The 25,647-nt window shown below is 33.3% G+C and overlaps 1 protein-coding gene across 4 annotated transcripts in view; it reads left to right on the top strand.

Annotated features, from left to right (window-relative positions):
* The window catches only part of Ano3 (anoctamin 3), a 394,245-nt gene that overhangs the window by 224,071 nt on the left and 144,527 nt on the right, over positions 1-25,647 (top strand). For 2 of the 4 annotated variants that reach the window (XM_046438219.2, XM_046438221.2), the window contains exon 4: positions 2,004-2,122. In XM_046438219.2, the coding sequence (XP_046294175.1) occupies positions 2,004-2,122 (119 nt within the window). Of the gene's footprint in view, positions 1-2,003; positions 2,123-9,687; positions 10,000-12,097; positions 12,733-25,647 lie in introns of those variants that run through there. The other 2 variants (XM_058577029.1, XM_058577028.1) reach the window with 2 other exon arrangements.

Below are 25,647 nucleotides of genomic sequence, written 5' to 3'. Positions count from 1 at the left end.
ATTTACTAACATGTATACTTCGTTCATTAGTACCTTGTAATTATACACAAAGATGGGATTCATTGTGGCATATTCATTCATGCATAGTGTGGTTGATTTTGTTCCTTCGTTCTTCAAAATTCATGAAAGTAAAAGGGTGAATAGATTGGTTACCCACTGAATAATGACAGCAGAATTTACATTACTCAACTTTGGAAAACATGGTGCTCCTCTTTTCCCCTTCCGTTCTTTATGGCAAGTGTTGCCTTCTTTATTTTCTGTGTGTTGACCATTCTTCTAGCTCACCCATGTGACTCACTGCTTCACCTCTTCAGATCTAAGCTCACATGTTATTACTAGTCTCTTTAATAAAATAGCATCCTCCCACTGCCTTTAACACTTGCATCCTTTCTACTTACTGTGATTTTTCTCCAATGCTCTGATCACAAATCATATTTAATATTTTACTTAATTTTTTTAAAAAATTGTTCTTCTCTTACTTGAATGTTCTATTAAGGCAGGGTTGTGTTTGCTACTTTTTAAGAGTTTTTTCATACCATTGGTATTTAAAAAATAATTGTTGAAAAAATGAATTATTGTTTACCTAAATTTAAGAGAAACATTATGCTATATTGACAAACATCAACTTAGAAGTCTTAGCCAGATATGATTCAGTTTTAGATACACTCTTACTAGCTTAATGAATTTGTATATCATTTACGTTCTATGTGCCTTAGTTTACTTATTAAATGTAGGTTGAATTATGCATACTCCATAAAACTGTTAATAGGAAATAATGCATGCAAAGTTTATGCTTCTTAATATGTACTTAGCAAATATTATCAATGTTAGGTATTATTAATTGGCCTAGATGTAATCACTAAATACTTAGAAATTTTAACATAGCTGATCATTAATTTCATCCAAAGACAAGTTACGACCTACACAATCTTAGTTATACCACTGCAAATATCAAACTATTAGCTTCACATTATTTAAAAAAGAAATTAAGTTTTCTTCCCTGTAATAATTCAATTGATTGAACTCTTGAACTCCTAGGGCCTCTTACATGCCAGACAAATGCTCTTCCATTGAGCCACAGCTCTATCCTCAACTGATTGAACTAAGAAAACCTTATATACTTGTTCATCAGGTCAAAATTAATACTTGATAGGTATCAAGAGATTCAATGAAATAATTTTATTCAAGCCATTTTGATATATTTGAAATGGCTGAATATATAGTTATCTAAATGTTTTTTTTTAATTTAAAGTAATATTTGTATCATACAAAATAGGAATTTTGTGAAGTATAGAAATTCTTGGTCATAATTATGGATCCTATGGAGATTTCCTATTCTGATATCTTGTTGTATACTCTTTCACATTGAATATAGCTTATTGATCACTCATATACATCTTTATTTGTAATTGATATGATAATCTCTTATACAATTTTATTATTCCAATAGTAACTATAATTTTTCATGTCTCCTCTCCATTTTTGGCAGCTATAGTTTCCACTTTCTAATCTCTCTCTCTTTTTTAAAAAAGTATTTGTTGGAATAATGTTCATGGTTTTATTCTATGGATTTCTTTATCCTTCAGCAAAATTCACATTCATAAAACTTCCCAACTTTTAAGAAAACAAATTCTCAAAATTAATGCAGTTTTACTTAAGCAAATAAATGCTTATGAGTCAATTCTGTTCTTACCAATATCTCTTATCTTTAAGTTCAGTTCAGATCAACTGTCTAGTATAGTTTGAATGATTATAAATTTATTTTCAAAAAACTTAAATAGCTTTCAAATAGCACAGCTTCATTGAATTCTTACAGAGTCACTATGGAAGCATTAATAAAATTACAGGCAGACTTCCATATGATTATTCTTTTGTAAATATCAGGATGGATAATGTGAACATTATGCCTACCTAAACCTTGGGAAAACTTGAAGAGATTAGTATATTTATTGAGAAAAAGGAGAGGAAGTATAAACATGTAACTTTCTCTTTCTGTTTTTCAGCCCTAGGAAAAGAGAAGGATTACATGGATGAATCAGAACATGCTAACTATGATCGATCGCGTCTCATTAATGACTTTGTTATCAAAGATAAACCTGAATCCAAAGCAAAATCATCTAAGGTAATGCAAACAAAACTACCAATACATCATTTTTATACTGAATTTTAAAAATATTTGAATAATAGTTTACATAGTTGTTTTTTTTTTTTTGCTGAAGAACACAAAGGATCATAAATGTTAATATGTATCTATTAAAGACTCAAACATGAATATTTATTTACATATATCATATTCTATTTCTATTATTTAATAACTTTATTTTATTTTATCAAAGTTTGCCATTTTCTTCTTTACACTCTATTCTTTGATATTGATTTACATGTAATAATTATACATATTTATGGGATATAATGTAATGTTTCAATACATGTATAAATTATAATGATCAAATCAGGAAAATTAGAATATCTATATCTTTAAAGATTTATTACTTCTTTGTGCAGAGAACATTCATAATTCCTTTTGAAATATATGGCACTTTATTGTTTTTTTTTAAAATATTTTTTAGTTATACATGGACACAATATCTTTATTTATTTATTTATTTATTTTTATGTGGTGATGAGGATCGAACCCAGGGTCTCACAGGTCTGAGGTGAGCGCTCTACCGCTGAGCCACAACTCCAGCTCATGGCACTTTATTGTTAATTGTGGTCACCGGACTGTGCAATAGAACACCAGAACTTAGTCCTCCTATAAAAATAACATTATGTCTACCAAACAGAATTTTAAAATGTTTGATCTGAAACATATAATTGTTCAGTATTATTCTTTTTTGAGATTTTTTTTCTTCATTTTTCATATTTGTTTGAAAATTAGTGTGGTTTAATAAATTCATACATTTTAGTCAAATGGACCAATATTTGAACTCCAGTTTCACTAATAACTAGTTGCAATAACTTGATGATATTAATTATACTCAGTAGGCCTTTTTTCTCATCTATAAAAACTGAATCATTTCTGCTTGACAAAATTATTTGAAGAAAAAAATGAGATAACTATGTGAATGTGTTTAGGGGATATTAAAGCTGCCCACAGGTCATATTTTTATAACAATTTGGAGATTGATAATACATCATTGATATTGTAGTTCATCAATAAATGCAATATTGAAGAAAAGTTCAGTTTTTACCATGCATCAAATAAAATGCTTTTATAGACACTTCAAAGCATCTGAGCATGACCATCTAGCACCAAATGTCAAATTGATGCTGCTTGTTTTTATCATTATAACTGCATGGGATTTATATTCCCCTTTGGTGCCTTCTGAGACAAATCCAAGCTCAGGCTAAGCTCATTTATTTTATTTTTCTATTGAATAAAGTAGGGATACTTATGTTAAAAAAATGGGGTATTTAATTTAGATCAAGGATGAATTTTATTTCAATGATCATTGCACAGCTAATAATCACATTTTGATTATAATTTTATGCATGATATTTGATTTTATTTTGCTTAGATTAATTTTGCAAGTTCTTTATTAGTCACTACTGATGAATTTGTGAAGAAATGTAGCAGAATTTTAATGTTACTACAGAATCATGAGTGAGACCAAACATTAATAGACTCTGGGCTAATTGTTTATAACAAGTTTCTTCATTTCTGTTTCTCTGGGTTTTGTTAAAGAGGATTACAATTCTATTCCAGTGATTCTCAGATTTTCTTTGCAAGTCAGAGTTTTATCTCTCTGCATTAACTTCATGTGTTCCCTGTGTCTGGTCAATATAAATTATCTGGAAAGTCTCTTTAATTTGTGAAGAACTATTTCAATTGAACCAATAGAAAGAATTATAAGAGAAATTGAGATCTTATCCCTTAGGGTGCTTATAATATTATTTTAAAAAGCTTTAAATAAATAGAAAATGAGCTAATTAAATATATTCTCTTATCTACCTCTTCAGAATTTATCACCTTGCAAGCAGTGATATCTATCATTTTATTTCTAGTCATAGTAACCATTATCCAAGTCTTTGACTTGGCTTGAACCTTTATAATATTAATGTTAAAAATTATCAGTTAAACCTTCATTAATATTTTGGATTTGATAGTAAAATATCAGAATATTTTAACAGACCACAGTAGTCTAATTCAAAAAATCCTAGTGAGACGTCCTACTGAATCTACTTGATTATCTACCCATCAACTATTCCACTTCTGCTCAAACCGGAAAAGCATCCAGAGTCACCCAGGAGACCACACTCCCAGCTTCTATCAAATTATGTCCACTTTTCTAACCATTTCAGAGGTTAGAGTGCAGCACAATTTCCATTTGAAAAAGGGTTGTACTGTAATAGCAAAAAAAAAAATTGTTTGAAAGTCATTTAGCTAGAACTTGCAAAGTTTAGATACAAGGGAGGAGCAATATAATCTGCTCAGAAAATGCTTTGTGTATATTTGTCACAGGAAATCTGAAAAACAAAAATGTATTGAGCTTAATTTTTATTGATTGAACTACTAGCTGGATACCATATACTTTATAAATTTGTTGGCCTTCTTTTCTTTACAACCCACATTGAAATTTTGAGTTTATCTGTGCATATAGTGGGGATATATCTTTTAGGTTAGATATCATGAAATTGATGATCTTCATTACTTTGTGACCCACAAATAGCTACTTTAATAGGGTTCAAATTGACATTTATATGTAAAACATATATTTATATTCATATTTATGAAGAATGGATATATATATATATATATATATATATATAATCTGATACACACACACAGAGTATTTCGTGGTACTGGGATCAAACTTAGAGCCTTATACATGATAGGCAAACATTCTATTACTGAGGTACATTCAAAGCCCTAATTTTTTGTATATATATTAAATTGCACATCTAAAAACCTATGCTTTACAGCACCATTCATTTGTGATAATTGCAGTTGTTGTGATGTTCCTTGTGCACTTTGTGCATACTAGCTGATATTTTACTTTTTCACTAAAGTTACACAGTTGCAAAGGGACCATTTTAAGATATGACAAAGCAAGTTCATAAATAGTCAATGGAAGGGAGTACAAACTCAAAAGGGGAAAATAATGTGTGGTGTAAAACTATGCAGCAAGTAATAACTAGAATTGGATTATAGAAAACAAATAGGGCTTTCTAACAAACTTTGTCTTCAGCTACAGTTTAGGATCATAGAAAATAACTGTAGATCCTTTGAGGTAGTCTCTTATTCTGAATTTATGAGGAAGCTCAGTTGAAATTGTCAAATGTAAAATCAAACCAAGAAATCCAGAAATACATCTGACTAGTTTGGTAGGTATTGGGGTGTAGATAGACTCTACATCTGTTTGAAAAAAAATTTTGTCAATTATTGTGCAAACATTTTTTAACTGATTTTTAAGTCAGTTGTGAATTTTTATTTTTATCATATATCCACCACTCAGTACATTTATAAACAAAGAACTGTGTAGTTTTTTAGGCTAATCATAAGAACAATAAATTCTATCTTTAGAATATTGGTGTGTGTGTGTGTGTGTGTGTGTGTGTGTATGTTTTGAACCCAAGTCCTCCCACTTGCTAGGCATGTGCTCCATCATTGACCTATATCCACAGCCCAAACATTTGTTTTTAAATCATGAACTTTTATTATGTGTTATTTTTATGGAAACTCTCATATTATAGAGATTAAAACCATTTATAATATTAGTATCTAATATTATGAAGTAAAATCAATAAAGCAATAGTATTTATTAGGAAGCTACTATGTGCAAAACTGGACAAAAGAAGATGGAAAACACTAGGGTCCAAGTATGAGGAGGTAGTTCAGGAGATAGATATGTCTACACATGCAGAAGCCCAAGAAGCTATCAAAATTGGAGATGGCACTACACAAGATCTAAGTCTGTATTCAGCTAGGCTCAGGGTTATTTCATGTCCTAAAGTTAGGGAAATCTTTAAAAATCAATTTTTCCAATAAATGCAAATAGAATTTATCATCTTAGTGTAGTCATTCCTAAGTGTCTGAGGGTGATTGTTTCCAGAATTCCTGTGGATATCAAAATCTACACATGCTCAAGTCCCTTCCATGAAATAGAGCTATACACACATTCCCCTATACTTTACATCTAGTCATCTCTCTTGCTTACTTATGGCACCTAATACCATGGAAATACTCTGTAAATAGTAGATAATGTAGTAGTCATGAGAAGAAAATAAAACTTAACATGTTTGGTACAGATGCAATTTTTTAAAATATTTTCAGTGTGTGTTTGGTTTAGTCCATGTGAGTGGAACTCACAGATATGGAGCACTGACTATATTCACTTCAGGTATAATCTTGTCAATTAAAACAGCTATTTAAGTCCAATTTTAGTCATTCATCTGGTAGCTTAAATTGTCACTGTCTCTTAATTTCTGGAAAATTGTGTATTATCACCTTCAGAACACTAAAAGCCCTATACAAGATTTGGAAGCAAAGAATCATTTAGGAAAGTGAAATTGTTAGAAATGTTCACATGAAAGGTGATTGTAGAAAACTATTGAGGTCATCTCCTTCTTAACTTCCCTATCATATGGCTAGTGATGCCAGTCTTACAGAAGTATTCCCATTACTCACCTGTTACCTGTTGAGTAAAAGAGGAACACCATCTGCCAGTGCCACATGACACAAACTGAATAGCCCTGTGATCTAATTTTAATGAACTGCTAAAATATTCATATCAAGATTTTCCTGGTCTATTGCCTCTGCTGCTTTATTTGATACTCAACATCTCTTCAAAGAGGAAGTCATAGTAATTTGGAAAATAGATTTGTATCCCCAGACTCACTATGGGCAACATCTATAGTTGTTAATTTTGGCGTCTGAAATGATAGTAGCAAGAGTAAAAGATTCATTAACATCTACGATGGAAACCATGGACTCTGCTTATTCCAACCTAGAATAACTCTAGGTGTTCTACAACAATAATAAAGAAAAACCGGCCCATCCTCTACCTCCACAAAGCTCCAGCAGCTCTCAATAGCTGTGTTTAGAACTGAACTACGGTATGAGTCCAGTAGAATTAAGACTTGAACATATTTAACTGGGAGAATAGAATTAGATGAGTGCACTATTAGGCTTTGAGTCAGTGTGACCAAAACACCTGACAAAAACAACTTAGGGAAGGAAAAGTTTAATTTGGCTCACAATGTCAGATGTCTAAGTCCACAAGTCAGCCAGCTCCATTGTTCTGGGTCTGAGGAGAGGCAGAATATCATGGCAGAACCTTATGGTAGAAAAAGGATGCTCACATCATGGCAGCCAGGGAGCAGAGAGGGAGAGAGGAAGGGGTTAGGGAAGAAGGTAAAGTCTGCCAGGCAAGACCCCAGAGACCTATTTCCTCCAACTAGTTCCCATCTCCCTGTAGTACATGCTTACTAAACTATATACAGTATTCCCAGGAGTATATCCAATCTACTACAATTAATCATGATGGGGCCAGAAACCAAAAGATCCAATCATTGCTTAAAATCCCTACCTCTGAATCTTGCTTTCAACACATAAGCTTTTGTGCAACGTTCCAGATACAAAACATAACAATGAGGATTGAATTTGGGAGGGGTGGGGTAGAGAATTATACTTTGGAAGGTGACATGCCTACTTAGAAAGTCTTCTTTTATAATTAATACAAGGAAACATACCAAGATGCCAATGATGTTTTTTTTTTTTTTTCCCTCTCATCTCACTATTGTTTTGGTAATTAGACACATAGTAAGATTTCCAAATAGCAAATTTATTGGTTTTCCCTATGAATGTGTAAGAGTTCCTCATGAGAGCTTTGTCTTACATGTTTCTTGGAGAATTTTAGCTCTAAAATGAGAGCTACAATAACTTGCCTGCACAAATTTTACTCACATTGGTGGAATGTGAAAGCAAATTCAATAAATTATTGTGTGGGCATATCAGTTAAACAATACAACAAATGTTCCACTTGGTTCTTACATTCAATCAATTATAAATCCATATCAAGCCAGTTCTTGCATTGCTGAGACATGAAGAAAGCTAGAAAGATCCAATTAGAAATTACTTGAGCATATTAAAAGTCAAATCTGCATCATTAAGCAGATCTCTAGATTGTGTATGTAGCAGAAAAAGAAATGGATTGGGAGTTTTTATATTACTAAATGTTGATAACATGAAATAATGTGACACTTAACTTTGATTAAGGACCTCTCAAGGAATTTGTGGGTAACTTCTGTACCTTAACAACAGCTTTAAAAAGTAAAGTTTATTTTACCCCCATCTTGTAGGTGAGCACACTGAGGTTCAGATTGCTAACTTCCTGTTATCATTTAGCTGGTAGATAGTAGGCAGGATTGCATAGAAGCCACACATTATTAAACACTGTGCTACACTGTAATGAAGGTATGTGCAAAGGTCTCTAGAAGTCACCAGACTAGTATATTGACGATTTAGGGAACATATTCACATGACTAGGAAATGATTATGTATAGTACCAACCACAAATCTTGCATATTCCTCAATATTTATATCTAAGATAAAATATGATAAAATGGAGGACCTATGTTTAGATTCCAACAAATTATTTAACAACTATCCCTTCCAATCTGCTTACAGACCTTTATCTCCCATGTCCTCTTTCTGCATTCACTTTGTCATGCACAGTTCAAATTCCACCAGATGATTCAATCAAAATATGAATATTTTGAGAAATTCCTCACAATTCTTGGTGGAAAAGGAAAAGTCATCAAAATAAACACTGCTGAGTTTATTGGATAATGTCTGATAATTGTAGGTTTTCAAATTATCGTTAATTGTTTTCTTGTGGTAGTTGAAGTCTTGAAGGATGCAAACTCGAATTCCATATGAATGCCCCAGTCCCAGAAACCTATTGATTTTACTAATCCCTTCATACCACAGGCACTTTAAACACAGAGGTTCCATTTGTCTCCCATTTGTTTCATGAAGGTTTCAACTTATTCCATTAAATTTCCTATTTTCATGAAACTTTTGGAAAATCAATTTATTTGTAGGCATAGTGGTTAATTCAAGACCATATCAATTGACTTGTTGGTTCTTAGGTTCAGAGTCTTACAGATCCCAATTACAAGCTGCCGGTGGAGGCTTCTTGATAGCAATAAATGTAATCCTTTGTTGTATCTCATCATGTAATGTTAACCACAGGGGCCCAAAGTGTTCAACTTTATTTGTCTGTTTTAGTTTTAGACAGCAGCAAATTCTGTTGTTCTCAGAGCTCACATCATCAGCCCAGAGGCAATATAATGCAGTGTCAAATTTAACAAATGCAGGATTTTTCAGAAACAATAAAAATTTCTGTTGTACCTTTCTCCAGTGATAAGACAATGAGGCAGTTTCCTTTATATACTAGGAGAAAAAAAGGAATGGTGAAACCCACTCAGCTAACTATCAGGAAAGTATTACTTGATTTGCCAATAATAAAGTTAGTTGTGTTTGCCCGACCCCTATTACTCCAACTGAAACATACCTCCCACCTTTTGTGTTAATCTGCCCTGCTCGTTCAAATACACATATGCGATAAAGTATTAAAAAATGACAGTAAAGTCATCAAAATGTCACTGACATTATGACTAAATGTCACCTACATGAATCATACATAGGCACTATTAACTGGTGACAGATGAAGGCAGTCCCCTAACCTACCCCAAAACCATCCTCTAAAAATAAAAAGCAATACAGAAATTCTTATAAAGACATGAATTGTCTTTTTCTTTTTAAGTCATTATTCAGTCTCAGCCATTTAAAGAGTTGTCTAAAAACCCTCCAGTCAAATGCTTTGTGCAGCATTCAATATGTACGACTCTAGCTAATGGAAAAGGCAGGCGGTGGAAGGGAGAACTTTCAGTTGTCATGCTGAAGAGTGCTTTAAAGAAGATTGTCATTTGAGACTCTCTTGTCAGCAATGAAGGATTCCAAATGCCTCTGAACCCAGAATTCTGACTGTGGTATGTTTAAAAGTGCATCATTCTAGGAATACTATGTTACTTTTCTTTTTTTCTTAAACATGTATAGAGAAGCCAGTTAAGACTAATTGCTACGATACTGATTTCAAATTGTGAGTGAATATATTTCAAAATACTAGGTAAATAATTTAAAAAAAATAAGAAATAGTATGATCTAAATGTGTTTATTTTTATTTGTCAGTGTTTTTCTTGCATGTGAAACAATTGCCACCTCTCTGAAGTTTTGACTTTTTAAATGCATTTGATTATTGATTTCATTGAAATAGTTACAAAATCTACTCTAAAATAGTTCTTGATGCAAAATTATATAAAATGTGACTATTTACAAAATAAATATTTTCTAAATGTTCTTAAGTAATTATTTCATATAAGAATTTTTATGAAATGATGTCTGCCAAAGTATAATTTAATAGAAAAAATGAATTTAAAGAAGCATATCTCAGGATTAAATGTTGAATGAAACAGGTTTGAATTTCACTGATATGTAAGCAAGGGAATGTAATGTTTTCAACCTGCTGTTTTTATTTTCTAATAGTTTTAAAGGAATTTTTTTAAAAAAATAATTTTTGTCCCAGTCTTTGCTTTCATTTGTTTGTTTTAAAATGTTAAATGCTTCCATTTGGAGATCAGAATTTCAGTTTCTCCATTTACATTCAAGGTGAGCTCTTTTAAAAGGGATAATCATTGATATGGAAATAGGTGTTCTTTTCTTGAAGAAAAATAAGTACCTAAATGGTTCCTTAAATACTATTTAACATGTAAAAGTCAGTGTGCAGGAAAAGTATACTCAAATATATTCTCAGTAAATTGCTTATAAAGAAGGAAACATTTAAAATTTACCTATTAAAGTTTTAAAAAAATGTTTATTTCATTAAAAACTCTGCAGAATACCTTATTCTCAACTCTATCATAGACTATTCTATTTAAAAAATGATTGGCTTTGGATCTTTATTAGATAAACCAGAGAATCTATGATTTTCATTAAATAAAACTGGATGGGGGAGAGGTGGGGAGGGGGGAGGGTGGATGATGGGAAAGGCAGCGGAGCACAACAGACACTAGTATGGCAATATGTAAATCAATGGATGTGTAACTGATGTGAATCTGCAATCTGTGTATGGGGTGAAGGTGGGAGTTCATAACCCACTAGAATCAAAGTGTGGAATATGATATGTCAAGAAATTTGTAATGTTTTGAACAACCCACAATAAAAAATTAAAAAAAAAAAAAAAAAAAAAAAAAAAAAAAAAAAACTGGATGGGGAAAAATTACATGCTCTAGGAAATAGCACTTAACATAATGCCTGTTACATTATGGAAATTCAATCAGTATTGTCCTTCTCTCTTTTCTTTAGTTCCCCTTTTACATTTCACACTGAGTATTTAGACTTGCTTCGTAATTTTTATTCTTTCCATTTATGCATGTCTTATTACATGGAGTTCAGAGTCTTGTTCTTTACAAACAGATAACTTGGGTGGTTTGGATCCAATCTGATTTATTTTCCCTTCTTTTTTGGTATCACATGATATTTTGTTGCTCAGTGAATCAACTCTATTTTATAAGATACTTCAAATGTGAAAAACTAACAATTCTCATCTAAATACATGACCTAAAATCACTATTGAAAAATTCACCTCAAAGGTAAAATGTCGGATAAATTATCTGGGTCAATTCATTGCTTGAACCATCTTGAGAAAAATAAAAATGCAGTTTTTCTATACAGATACTTAAATTTTAACTTAATTAATAATCACCTATCAATATAAAAAGTAGCTTCATATTTGAGGACTCCTCAAAAAAAGTATATGATACATAATTAAATTTTATATGGTAAGAAATATGTATGTTTCACAATCATAAAAGCAACCTTATAAGTAGAATTGTCACTTATTGTTATGTTAGGATAAAATGTATTTTTTTGTGTGACATTTCTTCCTCAATAAAATGAGAGGTTAAATTCAGTGGCATTTGAAGTTCATATCTCATATTCTAAGAAATTTTGGGTCTTCCCAAATTTTCCCTAATGAGGCAAAATGTGTTTGTATGTTTTCTAAACCAATACCGTATAAAAACGGTTGTCAAACTAGTGAATGTAAAAAATTTCTTGTAAGACTTCTTAAAAATAGAAGACTGGGCTCTCTACCTGTGGGGCTTCTACTCACAATACTTTCAATAGAGGCCTTCAAATTTGCATTTTTAACAAGTGACCAGTTGACCCTGAGGCATCCATCATCATATGTACCCTATCTGAGAACCACTGCCTAAACCTTCCTTTAATAGCTCTGGTGTTTTGAGAGCCAACTAAGTGCCCAGCTCTATATAAGTCAGAGAATACATTCATGAAAAAAAACAGGTAAAATCCCTATTGTTGTAAAGTTTGTAGTTTAGTGGAGGAGTCAGAAAATAAATAGGTAAGCCAAAGCAAAGTGTCTGTTTACAACTTGTAGGAAGTAGGTACAGGGTAATGGAAGAGTGCTACCCAAATGGTCAGGGAGGCAGCCTCAGAAGGTAGGTAGGTGTTCAGAGCAGGAACTGAAAAGTAAGCCAGTAGAGGGCAGAGTGAGAGAAAGGCATTCAAGGAAGAAGAGTGGCTTCTGTGAGGGCCCTGGGGTGGGTACCCAGAGCTTGTGTGTTTAAGAAACTGATATGTGGCCTGTGTGGCAGGAACAGAGAGACTGAGCACCAGGACGGCCCAGGATGAGAGGAGAGAGAGAGGTAAGCAGGCAGGCACAGTGTTGTAGAGGCCTATGAAGGGGAGCCGGAGTGGTGTTCTAAGTCCAAAGGGTTTTTTAAAAGATTTCTGTGTTCACGGTGTTGCTCTGTCTCCAAAAGTGGAGAGCAGTGGTGGAGGTGAGATGGCCTTAAGCAGTCCACTTGGAAAGCAAGGGTGGGTTGGTCAAGAGTGGCTGCAGTTGATGTGTATCCATCAGTCAGTTTCCAACATTAATATGTGGAAGCCACTTAGATATCTAAACACACAGATGGCAATTACTCAAAGTCACATTGAGATTGCTTACTTGATGATATGCAAACAGGTCAAAGCAGTGAAAAAGCAAGTTGGAAAGCAAAATTAAAATTATGTGTTTGTGCATGTATGTGTGTGTGAGTGAGATCAGTGACAGCAGTGGGAATACAGGTGATTTTAAAATTCCCTTTATTTTTGATTTCTGCAGTTAGAAAAATTGCATGTTGTTATAAAATCTATAAATTCAACTCTATCATTGACTTTGAGAAAGTAATCACAAGTTGAATTATTAATTGATTTCTGTGTTTGTGTGTGTGTGTGTGTGTGTGTGTCTTTGCCTTCACACGTACGCTTAAGCCAGGTACTATATAGAGTGGATACAAAATGAGTAAAACTTGGTTCCTGTTCTCAAAAAGTTTGCACTTTAGTGGAGGCAACAATAAAAGGGACTCTTGAGGAATGGTGCTTAAATGTTAGTGTGGATGAGCATTCTTTTCGTGATTTGAGATTTCTTCAAGGTATGAGCTACTCCTATTACAACCAACACCCAATGGGTCTTGAGTACTCTTACCCTTCCTATGCCCAGGTGACTTTGCATGTTCAGTACCTCTGCCTGGGAATGTCCACACTCAGTGCCTTCTATGCATTCTTTAGGACTCAAGTCACATGTCACTTTTGAATAAAGTTGCTTTTTTTCTCCTCCTTAGGACAGTGACTCCATCTTTGCCATCATAGCAACCCCCACCACACACACACACACACACACACACACACACACACACACACACACAATGGCAGAAATCACCACATCATAATTATATATCCTCTTTCTTCCTCCCTGACTATATTACCTTCTCTTAAAGGAGAGAGACTCTGGATTATTTTTCTTTGTAATTACCTCAGCACCTTGCACAGAATCTGACTCATGACAGGAATTCAGGAAAAAACTTGTTAAGTGAGTGAACTACTAAAAGAAATTAGGACAACATTGCAACTGGAGGTGAAATAGTTATTCTTAATGTGGCCTTCAAGAGAAAAGGGATCATTTATGAAGAAATAAAACAAACTTGCTTTAAAAATAGGTAAAATTTTCTGGTTAGTTTTGCTTCTAGGAATTTGTATTTATAATATAATTGGAGAGGCTAAGAGGGAAACATGAATGAGGATATTCACTGCATCATTGTGAATTAAAGCAAAAAAATAATTTAGCAAAACAAGCCTAAATATTCTTCCTTTGGAGGTAAATAAAGAAAGATATAAATATAAAAATGAATAGTGTTCAGCTACTTAAAAGTGCAAGGGGACAAGGCCAATGTGTCCTACTAATCCTTGAGTGGGCCAAATACACAATCATACATAGAATATGTGAATATGAAATCATGGTATCACTGACTCCTGGGAGTCACCATATCAAGATCGGTGAGACCTGGTACTAAAATTGTTTGACCCAACTCAGGTTCAACAGATAACACTATATATTGATGTAGAGCTATATGGAAGACTTTTGGTATTTTACTCAAGCATCACTTCTTTTGCTGGCCCTCATTCCCTATCCTAAGTTGGACAATCAGAATTTTCCATTCTCTTGGCTACAATGAAGATTCAGTGATGGATAAGTTTCCCAAGTTGAATTCTACACTATACACACACACACACACACACACACACACACACACACACACACACATATATATATATATATACTCAGGTATAGGAGGAAAGTTATTTTTAGTAATGTTAAAGCAAAATGAGCAGGAGGTTATTTGCTTGGATTTCTTTCTCAGAACTTTATGTAAGCAAACTGAAACAAAAATTGAAGGTTTTTTTCTTGTGTGTGTGTGTGTGTGTGTGTGTGTGTGTGTGTGACTGACTTAGGGCAGAGGGCAAGATAGAAAATATCTGGCCTCAGTTGATCACAAACAGACAACCAGTAGATTGGGGACTTCCCAATACACCATGCACAAATAAGATGAACGTGAACTATAGCCATTAAGTGCTTTCCTTACATTGCATTTGCAAGCAGCCTGTAAAAGTCCACTGCTTGTTGCTACTAGAGTGGGAGTGGAGCACTCTGAACATCTTCCAGTTTTGTATGCAACACAATTCACAAATGGTTCTCTACTCAAATGAACTCTCAAATTTATATTGTCAAAAATGTTTCTCTTAACAGCAGAAGTGAAAGAGGAAAACACAACAGAATTAAAACATGGAGATGTAATAGTAGAATGGGAATCTTGACAATTGCATTTGGATCTCCAGAACCAGCTATTTCTAAAACTAACTAATTCTGGATATTTTAGTGGTATAAAGCTGAATAAATACTATTGTATGAACATTAAAAGCTAATGTTGTGGTTAGGGAGAAGCTGTGGTTATTAGTTTTGAACTGTGTTTCTGTTATTTGGAGAATCAAAGTGTCCTGGTTAATGTAGATATCCATGATATACTGAATAATAAGAAAATAGTGTATAACTGCATGCATTAATTCCATGTGTGTATATGTGTTATATATTACACATCATATGTAATATATATGCATAAACACATGTTTAATCCATATTCTATGAGACGGAGATGAGAAAGACAACTCTGAGCTTGTAATAACAATTATTTCTGAACTACTATCTCTTGCAATATATTCACCTTCTATTTATTTATGTCATTCATATGTTATAGGAAAAAAACAAAAGAGGAGCAGGGAAAAATGAAATGGAATTGAAAAATGTCATTGTTAGGAGCACAGAAAAGGGTTTTGGTAATTGGAGGAAGCACATGAGGAAAGGTACTAAGTTTGGACTAAGTCATGTAAGTACAGGGCCAAGGCCAGAGACTTGCCTGGCTACAGCCCACAGTGTGGGGAGAATCAGGCTGGAGAGAGAATACAGGTGTGAGGAAAATATGGATTTATGTAACAAGTCCTATGCCAGGAAAACACGGATCCATAAACAGACTTCTATGACATTTTTCAAACTTAACGAAGCACTATTAACACTGAGTTGAATTAAAAAATCAGATGACTGAGCATCTACTGAGCAACAGTTGAAACATCATTGAAACAGAAGCTGCGTTATTAGTTAACTCATCTTCCATATATTATCCCTCACATAAATGGCCTCTTGAGTTTGTTATTAACACCTCAGTTTAATTCTTAAGGACATGTATGTCAGTAGAAAGAATTTTTAAATGTATAACGCACAAAGTGTCAGGCTATGGTCTTTTATATATTTGCCATAGAGGTAAGCAAATGTAAAAATTAAAAATAAAAGTAATTACAAAATTACTGAGCAAATGCTACATGTTAAAGAGTACATAATGCTTTTATAATAGGAATATGAAATAATTGATGTGATTCTTATCCTCTACTAGGAATATAAATATTTCAATATAACTTGATACTGTCAAGAATTTGGCCCCTAGAATTAGGATGTGGATTTGATTTGTGGCACTTTCATTTACATGTCATGTGTCATTGGGCCTTAGAGTTCCTATCTATACATTATGTGTGGGGACATGGTAGTGACAGTTAATAATACCTCCCTCACTGGGTAATTGTGGGGAATGAATGAGTATGCATTAAAGAGCTTCAAATAGCTCAGTGGTAGAGTGTGTGCTTAACATGCACAAGGCCCTGGGTTCAATCTCTTGAACCAGAAAAAAAAAAATTAATAGTATGGGAACATAGTAAATGTTCCTTAAAAAATGTAGTCATATTATTAAAGATCAGAAAATCAAGGATTTTAGAGGTTAAAGGACTGATTCAAGAATTATAGACATAGTGGTGGGCAAGATGGCTTTCCTCACAAGTTGTTTGATTCTGTATAACAGGGAGCAAGGTTTAGGGTAGGGAAAGGAGAGACAGAGGAGGAGGTGGTTAGAAGTTTGTAGAGGAAAAAAGTAGGTATGGGCAAGATAGAAAAAATCCTGGAAGAAGAGATTTTTCTGTATCTCTGTGTGACATAGAACCTCTTCTCATTTTCCTTTTAATGTACATGGAAAATTCTGCTAATCTTCATAGGTGAGAACTTTGGGAAGGAAATAATGATGATGAGTGGAGGTTCATAATTATTTTATGTTATGTTTGTAACCGAAAACAAAAAGATCTACAGTGTTGAATAGTAGAAAGCTAGTTTCTCCAAATGTTGTGTTTGAAGGGGCTGAATCATGTCTAGGATGGACCACATTGGTACAATTTACCTCCAAGTACATGATGGGGATGGAAGGAGGAGCATAAGACACCTGACAGAAGTGGGCTATCTAAAACTGAGAAAGCAGAGAGGGAAGAAGGGCTGTAAAGAAAACTGGGCTCTGTTGTTGCTCCAAGAAATTTCTCAAAGGAAATAAAACTTCAAGCAATATGTATATAAAAGATCAGCCTCTCTTTTTATCTCCACTAAGCAACTCTTTTTAAAAACTAAATGTTTTTATTTGTTCTAATTGGTTGTATATGACAGTAGAATACATTTATGTACTTTGATATATACAAGTGGAGTATAATTTCTCATTTTTCTGGTTGTACATGTGGTAGAATCACATTGTTCATGCAGTCATATATGAACATAAGGTAATAATAAGGTAATGTCTGTTTTGTTTTATTATCCTTTTTTCCACCAAACTCCCTTCCCTGCCTTCACTCCTAAGCTATTCTTTTTTTTTGGGAGGGGGGGGGAGTGCTGGGGATTTAACTCAGGGGCACTTGACCACTGAGCCACATTTCCATTCCTATTTTGTATTTTATTTAGAAACAGGGTTTCACTGAGTTGCTTAGCACCCTGCTTTTGCTGAGACTGACTGAACTCGAAATCCTTCTGCCTCAGCCTTTCGATTCTTGAATAACAAGAACCACAATGGAGATTATACTTGTGATTTGAGATTGACTTGGTAGATTACCAACAGGCCTGACCTTCTTTCACTTTTTACACTGTGAAATAAGTTGAGGATAAGTATTTTATATATGCATATAAGAAAATATACTACTTATAAATGATCTGACTTTGGGCATTTTCATTTCTCTATATAAGGAAAACCCATATATGTATATAATTGAGTTTCATTTGTAGTTTTTCTTGGTATTGTCTAAAATATATATTTAACATTTTCTTTTATAAAGAAATGTAACAATAAAGCAAATATTGATTTGCTTATTGATTTCTTTAACATTGATTTATTTAAAACAATAATTAAATAGCTCGAAGAAGATTTTTTCGCAATTCCGACAGAAATCTCTGGACTGACATTAGCTGTGGCTGTGTTTATGTGTTTCTTTGTGATGGCACTGCACTGGAAAGCAGTATTTTCAAAAACTGCTTATCAGAGTGCTCAAAGCACTTATGTCTTTGTAGAGGCAAATTTCCAATCTTAGTCCTTCTTAGGTCAGCAGTTCCTTCCTGGATAACAAGAAGATACATAGGGTTCTACCTTCAAGGTATTCTTCTGTCTGACATGACATCTTAGATTTGGGCAGAAGCTATGGGCAGCATTGACACTAAAGTAGAGTGTTTTCATTAGTGAATGAAAAATAGTCATCTGTAAAAGAAAGATTCAGGATAAGAGAAACTACTGCTCTTGTGGAGCCTGCACTTTTGAATCTGTCATCTTCCTTTGACAGGGTCTTTACCATGGTACTGGGTCAAAACAAGCTGACAGGAAAGGAGGCTTTTAGTGGGAAAAAGTAGCATTAACCAAACATTTTTGTGAATACTATTTTTAAGACTCATCGCTAATGCTATCTGTGCCTCATCATCATTACTTAATGCAGCTGCTACTGCCCTGCAGACACCAGCCTAATTTGCAAGGGCCTTTGGGTGATATAGAATTGTTTGGCTTCCCAAGTGTCCAGGAAATCAATCCCAACTTTCTTTTAATGCAAAAACAATTATGCTCTTTACTACTATACCACAACAGTGGCCCTTTATAGCAGGAGGCTAAAAAGCAATGTAAAAACCATAACTTACCAAAACTGTCTAGAAAGTAGGTTGGTTATTCTATTAAAACTCATCTGCTGTAAATCCTGCCTAGGAGTATGAATTAAATACCCAGGGGCTATTATAAAACTTGTATTTTATTGCTGCCTTTTCCCACGTTACTAATTTATTACTGTACATCCACATTTCTTCATATGTCCTGTAGGGGAATTATGGAAATAATGCAACAGTGGAACTTTACCAACTTAGAGCTCTTTGTGAGGCTGAACTGTTATGATTTTCAGGGTCATAGGTAGGCTTTAAGGATGAATTATTAGATGGATTTACTAACTCTCCTACCTGATCTGCCTAGACTGTATATACCCACTATGTAACAGTTACTGGGTAAGTACCACTTAATGATTATAAATAACAAACAAGGGCCTCTGTTTGTGATTGATTTTGTAGATTACCAACAGGCCTGACTTTCTTTTGCTTTTGAGATTATGTTCATGCTGTTGACACATATGCTCAGTGGTCTTAAAAATTGCTGATTTTCAAGCTACAAACGTGAGGTCAACTGATTCCCAAATTGTTGATAATTTAAAAATCATATCTTTTTGCGGGTACAGGCTGCATCTGGGAAAAGAAAAGATCCGAATAAAGAATGATTTTCAGGGAATGCAAGCAAGGTATCAGAAAGCCTCATTACCAGTACACTCCAAGAAGTCTCAGGAATAAAGAAACAGACACATCCTCTCTTGAGACTTGAGTGTTACAATATTGTTTTGGGTTATGGGAAGCTAGGCATTAAGAAATTCTGCTTTTTGGCACCATTCATTTACATCTGCCCCATACCCGGACAAGAAAGAGCTATTAACCTACCTCTTCTATGCAGATCCCATGCCATGTGTCTTTTCATCTTAAAAAACAACACTAGATTTAGAGCAACCCTACAATTTGTAATTGTCAAAGTATTCTTAAAAACAAAAATATAGAGCTTAAAAGTAAATAATTATTTATTTTTATTAAATGGTGATTTATGCTAATGATATTTAATTTGTTCACGTATAGTTTAATATCTTCTCTAAACACTATGTGTAACTTCTAAAGCCTGAGCCTATCATTTATTAATCAATTATAATAAGGACAAGCAGGAAACTCTTCCATTTTCTGAAGTTTTTCATTTCAATATGGATAAGCAAAAATATGTGGATTATTGACCTGTGCCCTATAATAGGAATAATAGTTATCTAAAAATAAAATGGCACTGCACAAATTTTGGTTCTCCTTGAGGCTTTAGAATGGATGAGACTAAGTGTCTTATTAGTTAGGGGGCTGAGATGCATGTTTTGCTCTGTTTTATCCCTTCTGTTTCACTTCTGGAGTGAGTACTTATTTTGATTTTACGATTTTGGAGTGATCTTCTTGCTTAAACCTTTATGGCACCCTCTAATGTGTTTTTCCTTTTTGATAATTTTAATTTTTTTAAAAAAATTCATGTACCTGAACTTGTGGGTCATCTTATTTATATACTGTCTGATCAGTAAAACATTTGTTTGGCAAAGCTACAGTTGGTCAACACCAGTAGTCATGATGACTTCTTATGTTTAACTTATATGCCAGCTATTTATTCTTAAAAATGTATATTTCATAATGCCTATGTAATGTCAGATTCTTATTTGCTATTTAATATCTACTCCTTGTTTTATTAAAATACTATCCTTTTGTACATATAGAGTCCGTACCCTGTCCTTCACTCTAAGTATAATCATTTAATAATTACTGAATAAGTGTAGTGCATTAACTGCCTAGTAATCATTTTTACATAAATCAACCCATGTATCTTCCTAGCTAGATTTTGAGGCCATGTCTGTGTAGTTTACTGTTTTTCACCTATGCCTACAGAACAGAATAACATTATTAAGTTATTAATTTTATATTGTTGGAAATATTTGTCCTACTCTGTGAATGAAGAAACCAATGGATATGGAAATTAGTAAAATCCAAGTCTATAACATCTGAGTAAGAAGCATAGCCAGAGTTCAAATTTAAGTCTGTTTACCTCTGAAGAATAAATATTTCAGTAGGAGGCTTCCCTGGCCCTGATACGGGAGAAAGAGCTAAGGTAAATAAAAAGCAATGATTCCTAGGATTTAATAGGCACTTAATAAATATCTTCTTGCTTAACTGTAGTATTAAAAGATCCTTATTATAGGTCTTTTTAATATTTCTGATTAATATTCATCTCTCTATTCTCAATCACTTGAACGACTCTGAATGATCAGGCTTTCAAAAACATATTAAATGATAATGATACATAGTTCTTTGTTTCTTTAATACAACGTAAAATAGTTGCTAAAGAGATTTGTGCATGTGTGTGAGTTTTCTTTTTTTGTTAATGAAGCTTTCACAAGTGAGTGGCTTTCTTGGCAAGTTATTGTTTTCACTGTCATTTACTGACATATTTAGTTATTATTCATGGAGGAATTTGCTGGAAAGGACTGCTGTGGGCAGTTCCAGGGGCTATATTGTCTGAAACATAAAATGTTTTAATGACCTTCTAAATCGTTTACAGAATTATAGCCTATGTTTGGTTTCTAAATAGGAGTGCATTATAAAAGTTTCACATCTGTCAATCAGTAATAGTGAAATATTTTTTCTGCTTTCCCAGTTAATGGTCTGTCTACTCCTGTCTTAATATTCTTATTTCTATTTTTAAGTTATGTAATATCTATGACATTTATCAGCTTTAAAACAGTGCAGTTATTTAATAGAGATGCAGTTAGTGTGTGTGTTAGGAAAGGCAAGAACTAGTCCAACTCTGAACCTGAGATAGTAATATCAGTGTTTATTAATACAGCTTTTTTCCTGGCCTTCATTCATCTTCCTCTTTGCTTGCAGCCTCATTGGCTGAAACTCAGATGACCTAGGCTGTGCCACCTGACCTCCTGTGGGAATGTCTTTCTTCTCTTTTACTGCCCAAACTCCCCCCACCTTGTCTTAAATCTTACTCTGCCAAGGAAAACAATAAATAAATCCAGATTGAGTTTAATTTAAGCTAAGAGGATAATGGTTTGCTATAGCTAGATGTTTGCCAAAGCATAATTTTCAAATAATATTGAAGATTCACAGTAACAACTTAAAAATTTTAATAGGTATGAGCTTAATGTAATGTGTGTTAGAAAAAAACATAACCATCACCTTCAAACTTGTTAGTTTTAGATTAACCTTAAGGTAAAGGCTAAATTTTTTTAGAGAGAGAGAGAGAGAATTTTTAATATTTATTTTTCAGTTTTTGGTGGACACAACATCTTTATTTTATTTTATGTGGTGCTGAGGATCGAACCCAGCGCCCCGCGCATGGCAGGAGAGCGCATTACCGCTTGAGCCACATCCCTAGCCCAAGGCTAAATATTTTTAAAGTACAATTTTTCAGCCTATTCTAGAGAAGTACTTCCTTGTTCCTTTCTTGAAATCCACTGATGAAGTCATGAAGACTATTTTCAATAAGTTTTTATGAACTTTTCAAGTATAAAATTTGTTTCAAAGTGGTCCCATTTCAAGGAAAGACAACTACAGATAATATCACCAATATCACTGATGAATGTTAATGAAAATTTTTCTGATAAAATGCTAGCTAATTGAATTTAAAAGGATCATTCACAATGATCAAGTTGTTTTTATCCCAGGGATGCAAGGATGAGTTCAATATGCACAAGTAAATGAATGCAGTACATCACATAAATAAAACCACAGACAAATATTATGTGATTATCTCAACAGATGCAGAAAAATCATTCGACAAACTTCAACATCCTTTTATTATAAAAATACTGAAGAAACTGTGGATAGAACAAATTTATCTCTATTTATAAAAGTCTATTATATGATAAACAAAAGTCAACATCATAATGAATAGGGAAAAACTGACAGAATTTCTTATAAATTTAGGAATAAAATAAGGATGTTCACACTTACCCCTCTTATTCAATGTAATTCTGAAATTTTAATTGGAGCAATTAGGCAAGAGGAAGATTAAAAAAATGGATACAAACAGGAGAGGAACAAGTCAAATCATCCCTATTTGAAGATGATCTGATCCTATACTTGAAAGACCCTAAATACTCTACCAGACCTCTTCTAGAAATGAAAAACACATTCAGCAAAGTAGCAGGATTAAAAGCAACATCCAAAAATCAATAGCTTGTCTATACACCAGTAAAGGACCTGTTGAGGAAAACATCAGAAAAACAATTCAATTCAAAATGGCATCACAAAGAATAATATTTCTAGAAATAAACTTAGTGAAGCAGATAAAAGACCTGTGTAATGAAAAAAAAGAAATTGAAGAAGACACTAGAAGATGGGCTGGAGTAGTGGCTCAGTGGTAGAGCACTTGCCTGGCATGTGTGAGGCCCTGGGTTCGATCCTCAGCTCCACATATGAATAAATACAACAAAAGATTCATTGACAACTAAAAATTCATTGACAACTAAAAGAAATATTTTAAAAAAGGAAGATGACACTAGAAGATGGAAATACATCCCATGTTTGTTGATAAGGAATTAAAATTATTTAAACAATCATATTACCAAAAGTCTTCTGTAGAATCAATGCAATTCCCATCAAAATAACAATGATATTTTGCAAAGAACTAGACAAAAAATTCTAAAATTCATATAGAACAAAGGACACAAATTAGCCAAGCAATCCTGAGCAAAATGAGCAATGTTACAGGCATCACAATACCTAATTTCATATCATTCTGCACAGACATAATGAGAAAAATGTTATGGTAGTGGCATAAAAGCAGACAAGCATACCAAAGGGACAGAATGCAAGGCACAGAAACAAACTTACACAGATACAATCATCTGATTCCTGACAAAGGTGCCAAGGGCACGCATTGGAGAAAAGCTAGCCTCTTTAAAAAGTTGTATTGGGAAAACTGGATATCCATATGTAGAATTAAATTAGATCCTTGTCTGTACAAAAGTCAATGCAGAGTGAATCAAATGTCTTGCTATAAAACCAGGAACTTTGCAAATTTTTGAAAATAAGAGTTGGGGAAATACTTCATCCTTTAGGCACAGCAAAGACTTCCTGAATAGGAACTATATAGCACAGGAATCTATGAACTCTGTGGCACCAAATTAAAAGGGTTCTGTTCAGCAAATGAGTCAAATAAAGGGCAAAGAAACAACTGACAGAATAGGAAAAAAAAATCTTTGTCAGCCACTGTTCTGATAGGATGAATATTCAGAATATATGTAAAGAATGCAAAAAAAAAACTCAATGTCAAATTCAAATAATCAAATCAATAAATTAAAAAATGAACTCAATAGACATGTTTCAACAGAAGTACGAATGGCCAACAACTATGTGAAAAAGTGTTAACATAATTAGCCATCAGGGAAATACCAATCAAAACTACACTGAAATTTCATTTCACTGCAATTAGAATGGCAGTTATCAAGAACAAAAATAATAATAAATCTAACTAAGGTGCAGGGGAAAAGGAAATCCCTTACACTGTTGGTGACAATGTAAATTAATACAATCATTATAGAAATCATTATGGAGGTTCCTCTAAAATTTACAATAGAATCACCAAATTATCCATCTCTTTTACTCCTTGGTATTTAGCCAAATGAATTAGTCAGCATACTTTAGAGAAAAATGCATAGCCATGTTTATCGTAGAACTATTCACAGTAGCCAAGTTATGTATTGAGCCCAGGTGTCCATCCATAGATGAATAGAAAATGAAATTGTGGTATATATATACAATACAGTTTTATTGAGCCATAAAGGAGAATAAAATTATATCATTTGCAGGGAAATGGATGGGAAAATTGACCATAATTTTGAATGAAATGAGACAGACTCAGAAAAGCATCATGTTTTTCCTTCATATGCGGAAGCTGGAGGAAATAAAAAGGATGCCATGAAAGTAGAATGGTGACCAGTAGGGTAAAGGGAGGTATTTTGGGTAAGGAAAGAGAAGAGAGGAGAAATAGTATTGGGGAATAAAATTGATCAAATGGTGTTTTTTTTTATCTTTATTTTATTTATTTATTTTTATGTGGTGCAGAAGATAGAACCCAGGGCCTTGCACATGCTGAGTGCTCTACCACTGAGCCACAACCCCAGCCCTCAAATGGTGTTTTAAACATATATATATATATATATATATATATATATATATATATATATATGAATGTCACAATGAAACCCACCATTTAGTATAATTGAGATGTTTCAATAATATACATGTGCACATATATATGTGTGTGCGTGTGTATGTGTGTGTATATATATTTTTTTTTTCAAAAATAATAAACATAATAACTTCTGGTGAGGAAGTAGAGAAAAGAGAAAACTTTCACACTGTGGTAATGTAAATCAGCATTCATTACGGAAAACAGTGTGTAGTTTTCTCTACAAATTAAAAATAGGTTTGCCTTATAATTCATCAGTCCCACAATGAAATCAATATGTTGAAGAGATACCTGCACTTCCATGTTTATTGCAGCATTAATTACAATAGCCAAGATATGGAAGCAAACTATTTATCAACTAAAGAACAGATAAAGAAAAATGTAGTATATATAAATAACTGAATATTTTTCAGCCAGAGAAAGAATGAAATTATGACATTTGCAGCAGTATGGATGAACCTGGGGAAAATTATAGTCAGTGAAATAAGCCTGGCGCCAAAGGACAAACATATGATCTCAACTCAAGTGTGTAATCTAAGAGAG

The sequence above is a fragment of the Marmota monax genome, unplaced genomic scaffold (assembly GCF_021218885.2).
Source record: "Marmota monax isolate L192 unplaced genomic scaffold, Marmota_monax_Labrador192_F-V1.1 WCK01_AAM20220418_F8-fsc00061, whole genome shotgun sequence".
In the NCBI taxonomy this organism is placed as follows: domain Eukaryota; kingdom Metazoa; phylum Chordata; class Mammalia; order Rodentia; family Sciuridae; genus Marmota; species Marmota monax.
This window is presented reverse-complemented; position numbering and strand designations above follow the sequence as displayed.